A 15306-nucleotide genomic window follows, 5' to 3' on the forward strand; every position below is an offset into this window, starting at 1 on the left:
ACAAAGGAGGTCAACATGAATGTGATTAGGGCAGATGTGTCTGCTTGCTGGTGATTGTTGGGATGCTGTCCTCCCACAGAGTCTGGTAGATCGGTGATTTATCCTTTCTGATGATTATATAACGGAAAGGACTTGAGAAATAGACTCTTGACTTGTAGGAGACACACATGCATCTCAAAGGGACAGAGAAAGGATTCATGATATTTAGCCTTTTTCAGTAAATGCTGTAAAGGGAGATCAAGGGGCCTATCCTCATTGATATTGGTTAGAACAAGTGGTAAATTCTGGCATTGTTGCTTTCTTAGGCATTTTATTGGGGGGTTGGGGTCGTCCTAGGAATGTGGCCTTAATGGTGCTAGAAGCCATGCTAGAGTCTTATCTCTTAGTAAAGTGATATGCGCAGAGTCTTATGTGCAGTTCTCATTCTTAATATTACATAGAATTCAAATGTTAAAAGACGTTTCTAGTTTTCCAATAGAAAATAGAATTATTAATTTGACATCTAATGGAATGAAGGAGCTATGTTTTCCTGAATTGGAATGTCTTTTATTTTTGTTTTTGTTTTTGCATGAGACAATGTTAAGGGTTACAAACATTCCTTTTTTTTTTGAGAGAGAAGGTGAATTCACATGATTTTAAACTTAAACCATATACAATTTTATCATGACCACAGTGGAAAGCCTGCTACCACCATGCCCCCATCAGTCTAGTCCCCAACTCCCTCCCCTGACAGTAGTATCTATCCTTTCCAGGTGTGTGATTGGGTTTCATAACTAGGTTTTCTTTCTGTGCCCTCAAGCTTCCTTCAGATTCACAATGATGTATTCATGATGTGGGTGTGTCGTGTTCAGCATGTTTCCCTTACTCTGTTCCACCTGGGTTTGGGTAAGTTTTTGCCTTTTTAAAAAGGGTTTTCCAACTATGTTGTCAGATCAACAGACTGTCTTTTGTATTTCACCGAAGAATCATGATTGTCAGCAGTTGAGTAATCAGCAGGGTTGGCATATTTTGCATATTAAAATAGTGTACATTATTAGAACATAAGAGACATTATTATGGAAACAGCAGCAAAACTCTGAGAGTAATTTAGTGTTTGCTGTCTTTGCTGTTCAGGGAGAATGAAACCAAGAGTACTGGCTACTTTTATGTGACCAGTTTGATGTAAAGGGAACAGACCTCACCTGATCAGTGAAGGGGACTGTTGTTGACAGTGAACTGTGGAATTTGGGGGTCTCTAACCTGAGTGTCTGTAGAGATTCTATATCTTTAAGACTTTGAAGTTTGATCAGCCACATTATTTGGAAAACAGAACTGTATTTATCTTGAGTGAACTTGGTCATGGTATTTACAGTATTACTTCACTAAAGATAACCCCACTAACTCTGATTATTTATCCTATTTTCTTCTTTGGCCCATGTCTCGCTGAGTGACGCTGCTAAATGAAGAGTGTTTGTTAAAATTAGCCGTTCGTAGAGGATGGGAAGATGACTAATATTTTGGGGCACGGTGTGCTCTAGGCACTTTTGGGTACACTCTTGTTGTAACTTCAAAACAGTCCTGCGATATGGGCGTTAATGCCTTCACTATATACTGGTGAAGAATCTCAGAAACTGAACTCTTTATACCATAAGCTAATAAGAGGTTGAATTGGGTTTTCACTTCAAATGCACAACAGTGTGCCCTGCTCAGTGATGCTTCAGTAGAAGAGTTTCTTTAAAAAAATTCCTCTCAAATGAGGGTCATGTTACATTATTAATATTGAGTGGACTTACGATTTATCCTAAAAACCAAACTTAAGTTCTCTAGATTATTTTGCAATCCAGTCTCTTCTTCTTGGTTATTGAGGGTGGGATGCTGCTGGGTATGAAGGTTGGCAGGATCTTTCCTTGATGGTAGTGTGGACCTGGGAGGAGCAAAAGTAAGCCTGGCCTTGGTATGCTTATAAACCCATAACCAGGCTTTGTCATCAGTTTTTACAGAGGAGGGGAGAGCAGAAAATGGAGCTGAAGCAAATGGTCTATTCCTGTGGAGGGGCAAGAATGGATGTGCAGGGTGGGAGGGGCCTTGGAGAAGAGAGCCCAAAGACAGCCTGTAGGAAAATGGCCTATCAAGGAGAGGAGGCTTTTATACTGGAGTACCCGCAGCCCGGCCCCAGGGATGAGGAGGAAGATGTTAAAATTGCTTGACCACCTCAGGTATCCCTGAACTTTCTCAGTCTCTAACTCTTGGCCTGAGTGAAGCTGAGGACTTGGCAGGACTTGTTCTGCAGCATCCCGGAGGCGGGAGGCTGAGGCCTTTCTCTTCTAGGAAATGCCAGTCTCTGCATTTGGATCTGATATTGGCAGTAGCATCATCAAGACCCAGACAGATTGTTTCCTGGTCTGCGCTACCTTGATCAGTGCAGGTGAGACTGTATTAGGGGGAAAAAAAATTTTAATTTTTCAAAGAACTAGAGTAAAATTTGAAGTCAGTTTTAAAAAGTAACCCTGCTGTTAAAAAGGCAAAAAAAAAAAAAAAAAAAAAAAAAAAAAAAAAAACCATCTATGAAAAACTTAGTTCCAGGAAGAATAGTTCTTAGGTACTTGATTTGTTTCACTGCCAGAATTGGCTTGGTGTGGGATACATTCCAGAGAGTACTAGGGAGCCATAACACTGTTTTTCTAATATTGCTCACGTTAATTATCTGCTTATCTTAATGATCTTTGCTTCCAGGGATCATTGTGTAGCTTACTTTGTTTTGGGTTGGTCTCCTAATTGTATATTACAAAGAACATTGTAAACAGTGTTTTTCATGCTTTTTTTTTTTTTAATTTGCCTCCATCATTCTTTGTGAGGTGTGGTAATAATTGGTGTTGGTACAGGAACCTATCAGAATGACCTGGGGAATTTTTCCGACTGCAAAAATCTCTACTCTTTAGGTAATGTGCCACCATAATCTTTACTTAAGAGTGCCCCCACCACCGGCAAAAAAAAAAAAGAAAAAAAAAAACCCACCAAAAGGAAAACGAAGTGTTTAAACTCACAGAACATAATTGTGAAATTTTGTGCGAGTTTCAAAGTGTTATGGTAGACAGACTGTCTGGTCTTGATTCAATCCGGTCATGATTATCTTCAGTACTCTTTATCCTCACTCTTAAGAGAAAGTATACCTTATATCCATAGAACTTGAATAAAAAAACAAAAAAACTCATGAAAACTACAGCAAAATAAAACGTGACATAAGAAATGAATTCTAAATTAGTTTTCTTTGTCACCTAGATTCTTTGGGGCAGAGAAATATTTTCCATAGATCTTTCTCTTTTCTGATAGATGTAGTTAGGTTTGTGACGACAGAGATCATAGCTCTATAATTTACTACTTTGTTTAGAAGCCTGGTAATCAAATTGAGGAAAAGGTTAAGAGGCAAAGGAATGTGGATAGACATGCGAAGGGAACTTGAAACTGGAAAATAAGTACTAACAAGAATATGTGTGGATGTATAGCATCTCCTTAGTGGGGAGAGGTAGGAAGTGTCTCTAAAGAGAGGCCCTCCTTTACAGGCTCGTTAGAGGGCTTCTGCATGAACAGAGTAGGCTCCATGTTCTAGAAGAAGCCAGAGTTAAAAGTGGCCTGTCTTACCCACTTCTAGAAGGCTTCCGTAGTGTGTATCTCAGACATTGGTGGTATGTCTGGGAAATAAATGCCTATGTTCATAGTCCTCTCTGCTTACAACATAGCTTAAAAGGCCTACATTAGCTTTCCTCCAGGGCTGGCAGAGGAATCCTCATGTGATTTTTGTTGTTGTTGTTTTTAATTTAAATTTTAGGTAGTTAACATACAGTGCCGTATTGGTTTCTGGAGTAGAATTATGTGATTCATCACTTACAGTTACCCAGTGCTCATCATAAGTGCCCTCCTTAATACCCATCACCCATGAAGCCCATTCCCCACCTACTTCCCTCCATCACCCTTCTGTTTGTTCTCTATCATTGAGTCTCTTATGATTTGTTTCCCTTTCTCCTTTTTTTCTTTTCCCCCTTTCCGTATGCTTATCTGTTTTTTTTAATTACTCATATAAGCTAGATCTATGGTATTTGTGTTTCTCTGACTTATTTCACTTAGCATAGTACACTCTAGCTCTATCCGTGTCATTGCAAATGGCAAGATTTCATTCTTATTGATGGCTGAGTAATATCCTATTACACACACACACACACACACACACACACACACACACACACCACCTCTTCTTTATCCACTTATCAGTTGATGGACATTTGGGCTCTCTCCATAGTTTGGCTATTGTTGATAATGCTGCTATAAATGTCAGGGTGTATGTAGCACATGCAGAAGAATGAAATTGGGCAACTTTCTTACACCATACACAAAAACAAATTCAAAATGGATGAAAGACCTGAGTGTGAGACAGGAATCTATCACAATCCTAGGGGAGAACACAGGCAGAAACCTCTTGTGACCTCGGCCACAGCAGCTTCTTAGTAGACATGTTGCCACAAGCAAGGGAAACAAAAGCAAACATGAACTGTTGGCACTTCATCAAGATAAAAAGCTTCTGCAAAGGAAACAATCCACAAAACTAAAAGGCAGCCTACAGAATGAGGGAAGATATTTGTAAATGACATATCTGATAAAGGGTTAGTATCCAAAATCTACAAAGAACTTAATAAACTCAACACCCAAAACACAACCCAGTTAAGAAATGGGCAGAAGACATGAACAGGCATTTCACCAAAGAAGACATCTAGATGGACAACAGACACATGAAAAGATGTTCATCATCACTTACCATCAGGGAAATATAATTCAAAACTACAATGAGCTGTCACCTCACACCTGTCAGAACGGCTAAAATCAACAGCACAGGAAACAACACGCGTTGGAGAGGATGTGCAGAAAAAGGAATCCTTATGCACTGTTGGTGGGAATGCAAACTGGTGCAGCCACTATGGAAAACAGTATGGAGGTTCCTCAAAAAGTTAAAAATAGAGCTACCTTATGATCCACCAATTGCACTATTAGGTATTTACCCAGAGGATACAAAAATACAGATTTGAAGGGAATCATGTGATTTTGAGGCCTCTTTGTTCCCTTCTGTTACTCTGCCTCTCCATCTTCATGCTTATAATTTTTTTGTCATAGGTGAACAGGTATTTAATTATATCATTAAAGCTTAAATTGTCTGCTCCTGGTCATTTCTTTTTCATCGAGTATTTTAGTTTTAGTAAAATCAACCAATCAGCCACAATGTAAAAAGTCAAATTCATTGCTGTTTGATTGAAGGAGAAGATTGGTATTGGTGGCAAAGAGGTCAGGAGAGTTCTAAATTCTTGAAGAGAGTTGGGGGAGAGAATCTTGGATAAGTGGAGACATGACAGTGAATTGACCCCATTCACACACAAGGGGATAAGCACAGAGGACTTGTGCCTTGAGATATTTTTGTCCTGTCTCTGCAAAAGCTGTGTTACTTTACTGATTTATGAAGATATTTTTAAAACAAGATTTATATTTAACCTATTTTATATTTATGGCATTAATGCTAGAATGTTTATTCAGTACCTTTCTGAGCTTACAGAGCAGCGAGTTAAAGTAGAATTGTTATGTTAAAGTTTGTATCTTTTAATTTGTGAGCAGTCTGTGGTTGAGAGTATTAAGTATATCGCAAATTACAAATAGGGTTGTTTACTGAAGCAAATTTACATTACAGGGAAAACAACTTTTCTTTATTGTGCTATATAGAATATTCCACAAGTTTTTAGTAAGTGTTTCTGAAAAAGCCCCATAGTTAACTAGCTTTAGAAGAATATCAAGTTTCTGTGGCTATAAGGTCAAAACAGAAAAATCAATTTTATTTTCATATTCTAGGAACAAAAAAAATGGAAACTGAAGGTAAATAATGAAACAGCATGATAAAAAAAAATTAGAAATAGGAAAATACTGAAGATCTCTATACTTAAAGCTACAAAATGTAGAGAAATTAATACCTAAATAAATGGAGATACATATTGTGTTCATGGTTTGTCAAGATGACAGTTTTCTACCAAAGGAGCTACATAATTCAGTGCAGTCCCAATCACAATACGAAGAGTCCTTTATTCTTAAAAATAGCAAACTGATTCTCAAATTTATATAGAAATGCAAGTGGCCTGGAATAGCTGTAGTTATTTTTTTAAGAGAACAAAATTGGATGACTCACTCTGATTGATATAAAGGCTTGTAAGGCTACAGAATCAAAACTGTAGAATTGGTGTAGAGAAGCGGAATAGAGCAGAATAGTCTAGAAATACATCCACACATAAATAGGCAATTGATTTTTACAAAGGCATCAAGGTGACTTGATAGGGAAAGGAAAATCTTGTCAGAACTGTTTCTGAAACAATTGGGAAGAGTTATCGGAGAACATTGAACTTCAGCCTCTGCCTTTCACTGACAGGAAAGGAAATTCAAGATGACCAGAAACCTAAATATAAAAGTTAAAAACTAAATCTGTAGATACACACACAAAAACATAGTTCAATCTCAAAAACAACATGTGAAGCATTAGAAACCATTTATGAAAGGGGCACCTGGGTGGCTCAGTCTGTTAAGCGTCTGCCTTCGGCTCAGGTCAGGATCCCAGAGTCCTGGGATGGAGCCTTGCATCAGGCTCCCTGCTTAGCAGGGAGTCTGCTTCTCCCTGTGCTCTCTCTACCGCCCAGTTAATTCTTGCGTGCACATGCATTCTCTTGCTTGCTCTGTCTCTGAAATCTTAAAAGAAAATTATGAAGGAGTACATATATGTGAACTTCTATGAAATTCTATGACAGGTGAAACTACGGTAATAAAAATCAGAGCAGTGGAAAAAGGCAGTGTAGTGATGGAAATGTTCTGTATATTGATGGGGATGGTGGATATATAGTTGTATTTGTCAGAGCTCATTAAACTTTACACTTAATATCTGTGCATTTGTAGTGCATGACTTATGTCTCAAAAGTAGTTCCTTAAGCAATAACTTATTAAATTGTTCATGTTGCCTTTGCCTCTCTTCGCAGGCATGTCACTACCATTGTTCCTAAAACTTCATGTGCTTCAGAATTCTATTATATTAATGAGGGTTTTCCAGAGAAACTGAACCAATAGAAAATATATGGGGAAAGAGAGAGAGATTGCCACTTAATTGTGAGAACCAACAAGTCTGAAATCTGTAGGGAGGCTGGCAAGCTGGAAAATGAGGCAAGATTCCTATGCTTCAGTTTTGAGGCAGAACTCTCCCTTCTCTGTGAAACCTTGGTCATGGCTCTTAAGGCTTTCCGTTGTTTGGAAGGGGCCCATCACATTATGGAGGATAATCTGCTGTGCTTAATGTCAATGATGGTAAATATTAATCACGTCTAACACAGGGTTCTTCATAGCCAATCTAGCGTTAGTCTAAAACACCTGGGCGGGTCGGGGAGTTTTCATTCCTCCTCCATAGATGAAGGATCAGGATCAACAAGATGCCATGATTTGTCAAAGATGTGATCATTTAAAAAAAAAAAAAAAAGTACCATGCCAGGTGTTGTTTCAGAAGCTCGGAATGCACCAGGGGACAGAGGGCAGGAAAGTCTCTGAACTTGTGGAGCCTGCATTCTAGTGGGTGGGAGACAGTAAAAACACTAGAAAATTCTGTATTGATTTAGAGAATGAGAGTAATAAGTGTTTGGGGAAAAATGGATGGAGTAAGGCAGGGGGCACTGAGACTCTCCCATGGGGGTTTGCCTCATTAAGAAGGTGGCATATTTCAGCAGAGGCTTGAAGGACCCTGTGGATATCTCGGAAGAGCCAGTCCACTAGAGGAAGCTACTAGTGGGAAACTCCAAAGCCTGGTAACTAAGGCTAGAACCCTGGTTTTAAGTTGTTCATTGTTCAAGCCTAAGCATTGAGCACACTTCTGCTGTAAGCATATTGCTAGGCATTGGAGCTAGAGCAGTAAAAGCACATATTGTGCCAAGGAAATTCCTAGTTCTTTATTTTCATGATAGGAGTAGTTTCCTCACCCATGAGCAAGAAAGTCTTTAGAAAGGTCTTCAAATCTATTTTGTTCTCAGAATTTTCTGTAGATGATAATGACATTATTTTAAATATATGTGTTATTGATAAAAAGAATGTAGACATTACTAAATTCATAATTATGCATTATTCAATTGATAAATATCAAAAGTTCCATTCTGATCATGCTGGGTGGTATGTAACCTGTCGGCAGTTTTGAAGTTGAAAAGGGCCCTCATTCTTGAAAATGTTTGAAAACCTCTGTTCTATACCATGAGTTTGCCAGATTGAATTGGCTCTAAAAGCCACACCAAAAATTTGCTGTTTATAAAGACAGGGGAGGCCTTTGGAAATTTTTAACTGGAGGAATAGCATGATCAGACCTGTGTTTTTGGGGAGATTTCTTTTCATTGTGAGTTATCCAGAGGAAGTCAAATGGAATAAATCTATTGAAGAACGCTTATGGTTTAATTATGGTTACTTGATTTGTAATGCAGTGATGCAGACTTAACTATACTTAAATCTTTGTTTCTAATACTGAAAAGAGCTTCCAATCTTGATTTCTCTGCAGTATACCTTACTTAAAGCAGTATTTCCAAGTTACAGTTATCATCTATTTAAAGTCAACAATTAAAACTAGATTTCTAGCTTAGCCTTACCTGGAATACTCGAAATGAAGTGATATCAATAGTTAAAACGGACCCTTTTGAGGGTATGCATACATGCTAGCAGATAGATGTCTGGTTTATGTGTCTGCAAGCTATTTTGACATTTATATGTTGGGATGAACTTTGATTTTAGCCTTATGTTTGAAAGTCTAGCTTTCAGAGTTTGAACTTACTTTAATTCGATCTTGATGGTGAACCAAAGAGTTACTGTTGAGAGATTTGTAAATATATTTACTATCATTACTATCATATTACTATGCTTCACTGAGAGTAAAGGTCCCTTTACTGATATGTAATGTCGAAGGTTTTAAAGTAGCAATAAATACATAAGAGAATTGAGAAAGGTGAAAATGAACATACTCAGATGTGTCAGAGCATTTATATCTTTGTAAAAGATTTCCAAAGCCCGCATTTTACCTTGGATAATTTTACTTGGGATTCTCCCCATGTGTTATGTATTCTATTCCTTTGCAGTATTCTTTCCCACTCAGAAGGGCCATTCCTTTGTGATTACTACTCTGATTCATTTCTTCACACTAAATACATACTCTTGATAAATTATCCTATATCATCCTATATTTTAATCTTTGATGTTGCTGTCAGGCAGAATATCAATATGAAATTGTAACAGTTGTTTGCATTTGTGTTTAATTCAACCTGTGTGGTACTGGCAACACTATGAATATTCATTCTTTGGCAGAATGTATGCTTCTGGCTTTGTTGCTGATTCAGATTTTCCATGCATGTGGGTATGTGGTGGTTCTTGCTCAAACATCTAGATGCTCGATTGCCAATGCTTCCCACTTGCCAGATGGTAAATATACAGCCACAATTTTCCAGACAATTGTTGTCTGGGTAGAAATCTATGTGCATTTTGAATTTTCTTGTATACTTTTTTTTTTTTTATCACTGTAAATATTAAATCTGTCCTCCACAAAATGGCTCTCCTATGCCTAACCCAGTTCTGTGAGTCCTCAGGATTCTATATTTGGAGGGTTTTATTCACCATTAGGAAATCTCTTTCCCTGTTAATACCCCGGTTGTTATTGAGACTAGTGAGATAGGCTCAGGAACACTCATGCTGAGATTGGCTCTAGTAGTGATGCTTATATCAGGTAGCGAGAAGCAATTGCTGTCATTGAAATCTACATGGGATTATTGATGTGTGCCTATCCATCAAGGGCCAGGAGGTGCCGAACAATGTGGCAACATGCTAAATTTATGCCTGGGAGTCAGTCATTGAGTCTGCATTCAAATTGCCTTTCTTTTCTTTTGTTTTTCTTTTTGACTATTATGATTAGAGGAGCTGAAATAATGGTCCTTTATATCTTAGAACTTGTTAAGGAACTTGTCAAGAGGCTAAAAGATTTGGTATATACTAGTTGATTATTTATAAATACATTTGGATTGGAAAAATGACAGTTAAAATCTTCAGACTACCTTTGTAAAATAAGGCTTTTTATTGAAGTATAAACATTACATTAGTTTCGGGTGAACAAATGGGGCATTTATTTTGGAAGTTGTGCATAAAAGTATACAATTCAATATAGATTATACTGTTTTTGAGAAGTTGGGAAGACAATGATGAGGAATTACATTATTATTTACTGAGGGGCTACTGTGTTGTGACACCGAGCTCAGTTTGTAGGTTCATTATGTAATGTTATGCTTACAATGACCCTACTAGGAGAATTATTACCATAGGTATGAAAACTAAGGCTCAGAGAGTTTCTGTAACTTGCCCAAGGTTATGCTTCAAGAAGCAGACAGAATAGAATCTCAAGTCAGTCTGATATCTAAGCCTGTAATATTAGCAACTACAATACTGTATGATACATTGTTTGAATATGTATGTGTATACATATACATAGATATATGTGTTTATATACACAAAATAATGTTTCAGTCAGTGAATATGGTTTTGAAACCCTACGGCCATCTGTATCATTGAATATGCCCTTAAATAGATGAGCATCTGTTGTATGCCACTCCTTCTTCTTGTCGCCTCTTTGTGTCACCACCACCCATTTGTTCTCATTGTCCTGGTTATAAAGTAACACAAAACAAAAATTACTGAAAGGTTAAAATAATGACTTCATCCACATGCCTTCCATCTTGTCTCAGCTTTGAGGCAGATCCTCCCTTATCTAAGACCACAAACTAGATCACATTATCACCTGAAGTGCTTATCCTCTGTATTTGCACTTGTCAACCTCAAGTGTGAATACACCTGAAGGTGTTTTTTTAATCTCCAGTGTAACTGTATCAACTATATGATCCCCAGACTCTACCTAACACTGTTATTCCTGCCTTTGTTTTTGTGAAGGTTTTCTTTTCCATCCTCTTATCCAGTCCATCACCTCCCCAACTTCTTAAAGAATTCCTATTCATCCCCTATCCCCTCCAGATGGCTGAATGCTGTATCTATCAAATTATGGTTGTATTTCTCTTTATATGGAGGCTTCATTGTTTTCTGATGTTTTATGTATCTGTATTTCCTTGGTGATATCAATAATTACATCAAAAACTGAAGATACTTATTGTTTAATGAGTTGCTTTGGGTCTTTTAAGGTTCCTTGAAAAATGAAATAGCTAGAATATTTTTAAAAATTGATAAGCAGAAGTTAGGCTTGAAAATGATTCAGGAAAATGCCTCATTTTATAAGGTTTCTCTGCTACATTCCTTGTGCAGGCATAGATTATTAAAATGCTAATAAAATGTCTTTCTGTCTAAAGGAAACAAAAAACTATACATGGGCTTATTGGACCATAATTCAGAAATATTACCATGAGGTTCAAGTTTTAGGAACAGAAAATCCCCTAGAAATTTGTGTAGAGGCTGGGTGTGTGTTTTTACTGTACCATGACTAATTAAACACATATGAAAAGAACACAAAGGAAACTACGTGATATGTATGCTTGATGGGCCTAAAGTAATGAGCTAAATACTGGGAAGGTAATACCTAAGGAAAGAAAATGTTATCTTCACGATTTCGTCTGTAAATCACTGGATATTATTTGATGATACATACTAAAATTATTTGATATATTGTTTTTAACTTGGTATCATTATGAAATTGAAAAGGAAAAGGTTCTCTTTCTATTGACTGATTATAACATCTCCTCTAAATTATTACTCAAAAACATTTTCTGAAAAGTGAAAATTATGAAAAGAGGAGCTTTCTTTCACATAAATATTTGCAGTTTTTTGTACATGAAAATTAGTTATAAAATTTTAGACTAAAAATCAATAAAAATTAGACTTAAAATCAATATTAAAAGATCTTTCTTAGATCTTTTCTGGTACATACGTTCAGCAAACTTGCCACGTAAGTTAACTAATACTGCTAAATAGATTGCAGCCCTTTTGATGGGACCAAGTCTTTGATATTTCCATTCTCTGAGTCTGTCACTCAAATGACTCCTCCTCTATGTCCAAAAGTTCCTCTAAGTGTGCATAGGAACTTCAGGAGCACATTTGGTCTTGCCTTTATTAGTAGTAGAAAACCAGGACTCAAAATGTTTGATAAACCTAGATTGTGTTGAACCATATGCTAAGGCTAAGACTTCTTTGATAGTCATTACCATTTTTATTTGCCTGAGTAGGCTACCATTTTTAACATATTTGCTGTAAAATAATAAATACATCATACATCAACTAAGAAGTTCCTTTTAATACCACTCCTTTTCCAAAGAAGACGACAGCTGACATTTTAGTGGGTATCTACCTGGATAAATTCCTATGCATTATCAAATCTGTCTATATTTATGTGTGTATACATAGGAATTTTTACATCCTACAGGACTTTTCATGCTAATGTGTTTCAGTCTATCATTTGTTTTAACTGCTATAAGCTATCTCATAGCCTTTTAATTCTGTAGAGAAGAATAAGGTATATGAGCATGTGCCGTCATGCTCATGTGTGTTTATAAATGAGAAATAGTCTATTCTTAGGAGTGGAATTCTTAGGTTAAATAATATGCGCATTCTTTTACAGATGCCTCCTTCTTCATTGCTTCGATAGCTAACTCGCTATTGTGACTGCCACTGCTTTTGCTTGTTCCATTTTCCAATGCCTTGGAGCTGTGCCAGTAGCCATTAAAAGTATTTCATATATAACTTGTCATCTGGAGTATTTATTTTCCTCTGATTTTTCAACCCCCTGTGGAGCATAAAATAAGTATTTTGAATTGTTCTCATATTGCCATTACTGTTACTCTCCTAATCGTCAACTGACCTTGAGATAAAATTAAATAAATGCTCATTTAAAGTGTAAGCTTTACGTATCCATATCAGGAGGGGCCACATACAAGATCACTGAACTTTTCTATTTCTGTTGCTACCACCTTTGTTATGCCACGATTAGACAATTATAAGAGGGAAGATATGGAGTAATAAAATGTGTCTTGGAACTATATATATGTCTTAAATTGTCTACATAACCTAAACCCAGTTATTTTACTTTTGATAGTCTATCCTATTTAAGTCATCTTAAGCGTAGAAACTATATGCATAGAAGTGTCTCAAACATTGGAAATCACTTGAAAGACTCCGTAGAAATCGTTAAGTAAATTGATATACAGCCTGAATGGTAGATAATAGATTTATTAAAAATTGTTAATTAAAATTGTGAGAAACATGGGGAAATTTGTTACGTCAAGTAATCAACAATCAAAATTACATGAAAAGATGATTCTAGCTATAAAAACTCAAACCATCTAGAATAAAAGAATGGGAATAGTTTTTTTTTAAAGTTTAAAACAAAACAAAATTCAACCCACCCCAGGCAGACTGGGGGACTTTGTTTTCTTCTTGTTCTTTAAAACTTTTTTTTTTTTACATAAAGTCTATAATAACTAGCATGCGTATTTTGATTTTATTCCTCAGAGTGTCTTTGTCTTTGAGAAACAGTCAAAAAATTTTTTTCCAGACAATATCTTCTGATTTTCTACTAAAACTAATGTGGTTGTTTTATTCATATTAGGTTTTTAGTTCATACGAGTCCATTTACTTTTTTGTCAAATTTGATACTTGTTAAGTCGGTGGGATATCAAGAAAATGTTAAGAGAAAAACAAATTAGTTCTACAAATTAAATATGAATGTGGGATGAAACTGCAAGAGTGTAGATTTTATGCATTACCTGCTAACTTGGAATATTGTATATTGTTTTGGTAAGCCATTATAATATTTAACTGGAAAAAGGGATAATGTTTGGTAATAGGTTGCAAATCACTTTACGTGTGTGGGAAAATTTGAGGTTATTTTTTTTTCTTGCTTGAGCTGCTATAATAAACAAGTGTTGATAGTAATTACATTATGTAATGTGGATTTGTTCATTAGTAACTATTAAATTTTACAAATCTGGGCAACTACATAACATGGTTCTTTTTAAATTTTTTACTGAATAGTTGGGGAACTTTAGATTTCTTTCTTTTTTTTCTTCTGTCTCTCTCTTTTTTTTTTTTTTTTTTTTTTTTTTGCCTTTCTGCAGTTGACTTACTATACTGTTGTAATAATTGTGCATGCTTTTAACTGTGGAGCTATATGTATGATATATATATATGATTGTACTTTTTTGATGAAGTCCACTTCAGTAAGATGCTTTAGACAACAATATTAGTAATGGATTTTGAAATAATTTAGTAATGATAGGGACCTACCCTGCTAATAGGTTAACTTAGTATCTTACTGGAAAACTTAATCTTTGTGGATAATTATGCTTGGTGAAATGGATTGATTTAAAATGAGGAAATTGATGAGAAGAAATCATGTTTAAGAAAGGAAAATAAATAGAAGTTCATTATCTAGTAAGTACAAGGTACTATCCAGATGCTTTATGCACACTATTTTGCTTGAGACTCTCAGAAGCCCTGTGGGATGAGTTAGTATTTGTGTCCCTATTTAACTGACGAGGAAACTGAGCCTCAGGGAGTTTAAGCACGTTGCCCTAGATCAAATAGTAAGTAACTACAAGAGCTGGGACTTAAGCTGAATCTGTTTGTTGTCAAGTCCCATGTGTTCTTGGAACCTCCCATGGCTTTGTATTGTAACAGGAAGAATATCCAGCCCTAAGTAATGGTAGTAAACAATCACTGTAATTGTTTATTATATTACCCTGATTCACAATTCTTAGAGATGCTTGGGAGATTCTGGTGGAAAGACTATGATGGAGGCAAATCATGTTTATTTTTCAGATAAGCCCTGCTATTCAAGGGATTTTGCTTCAGAATTGTTCTCCATCTGTTTATTACATCTAAAATTGAATAGTGAGCAAAGTATTTGTTGTGGTCATGGTGGTTTGCTCCCTACATCAAATGTATTCTAAATTGTTTGTCTAATCTAATCACTACATTCCTATTTTCCATGCTGATAATTAGCTTAACAATGGGGCATTGAAACTAATCCTATGCACTGAGACCTAAAGGGAATTCTGCTACAGGCTTATGGGAAAGTTTTCCTTAATCACAAGAAAAAATGATAGAGAATAAAGGTCTTCCTTCTCTCTCTGTACACTGTTGGGTCAAGATGTGGGTTTTAAAACCATTCGAGCTGTCTTAATAGCAGTTTGTTAGTGGAACCACATTAAAGATCTGATAGCAGAGAGAACATTGGACCTTGGTGACATAGTCAAA

At 36.2% G+C, this 15306-nt stretch overlaps 1 protein-coding gene across 4 annotated transcripts in view; it reads left to right on the top strand.

Annotated features, from left to right (window-relative positions):
- CRPPA (CDP-L-ribitol pyrophosphorylase A) overlaps positions 1 to 15306 on the top strand; it is a 304902-nt gene that overhangs the window by 207531 nt on the left and 82065 nt on the right. The window contains exon 10 of one of the 4 annotated variants that reach the window (XR_015723962.1): positions 800 to 885. The exons of 2 other annotated variants lie outside the window; for them this stretch is intronic. Coding sequence is in view for 1 of the 2 variants with exons in the window: in XM_087861005.1 (XP_087717131.1) it covers positions 12671 to 12697 (27 nt within the window). In the remaining variant the exon portion in view is untranslated. Of the gene's footprint in view, positions 1 to 799; positions 886 to 12670; positions 14154 to 15306 lie in introns of those variants that run through there. One more of the 4 variants, XM_087861005.1, reaches the window with a different exon arrangement.

This window comes from Ursus americanus, chromosome 3 (assembly GCF_024610735.1).
Source record: "Ursus americanus isolate L20-20 chromosome 3, mUrsAme1.1.p, whole genome shotgun sequence".
NCBI lineage: Eukaryota > Metazoa > Chordata > Mammalia > Carnivora > Ursidae > Ursus > Ursus americanus.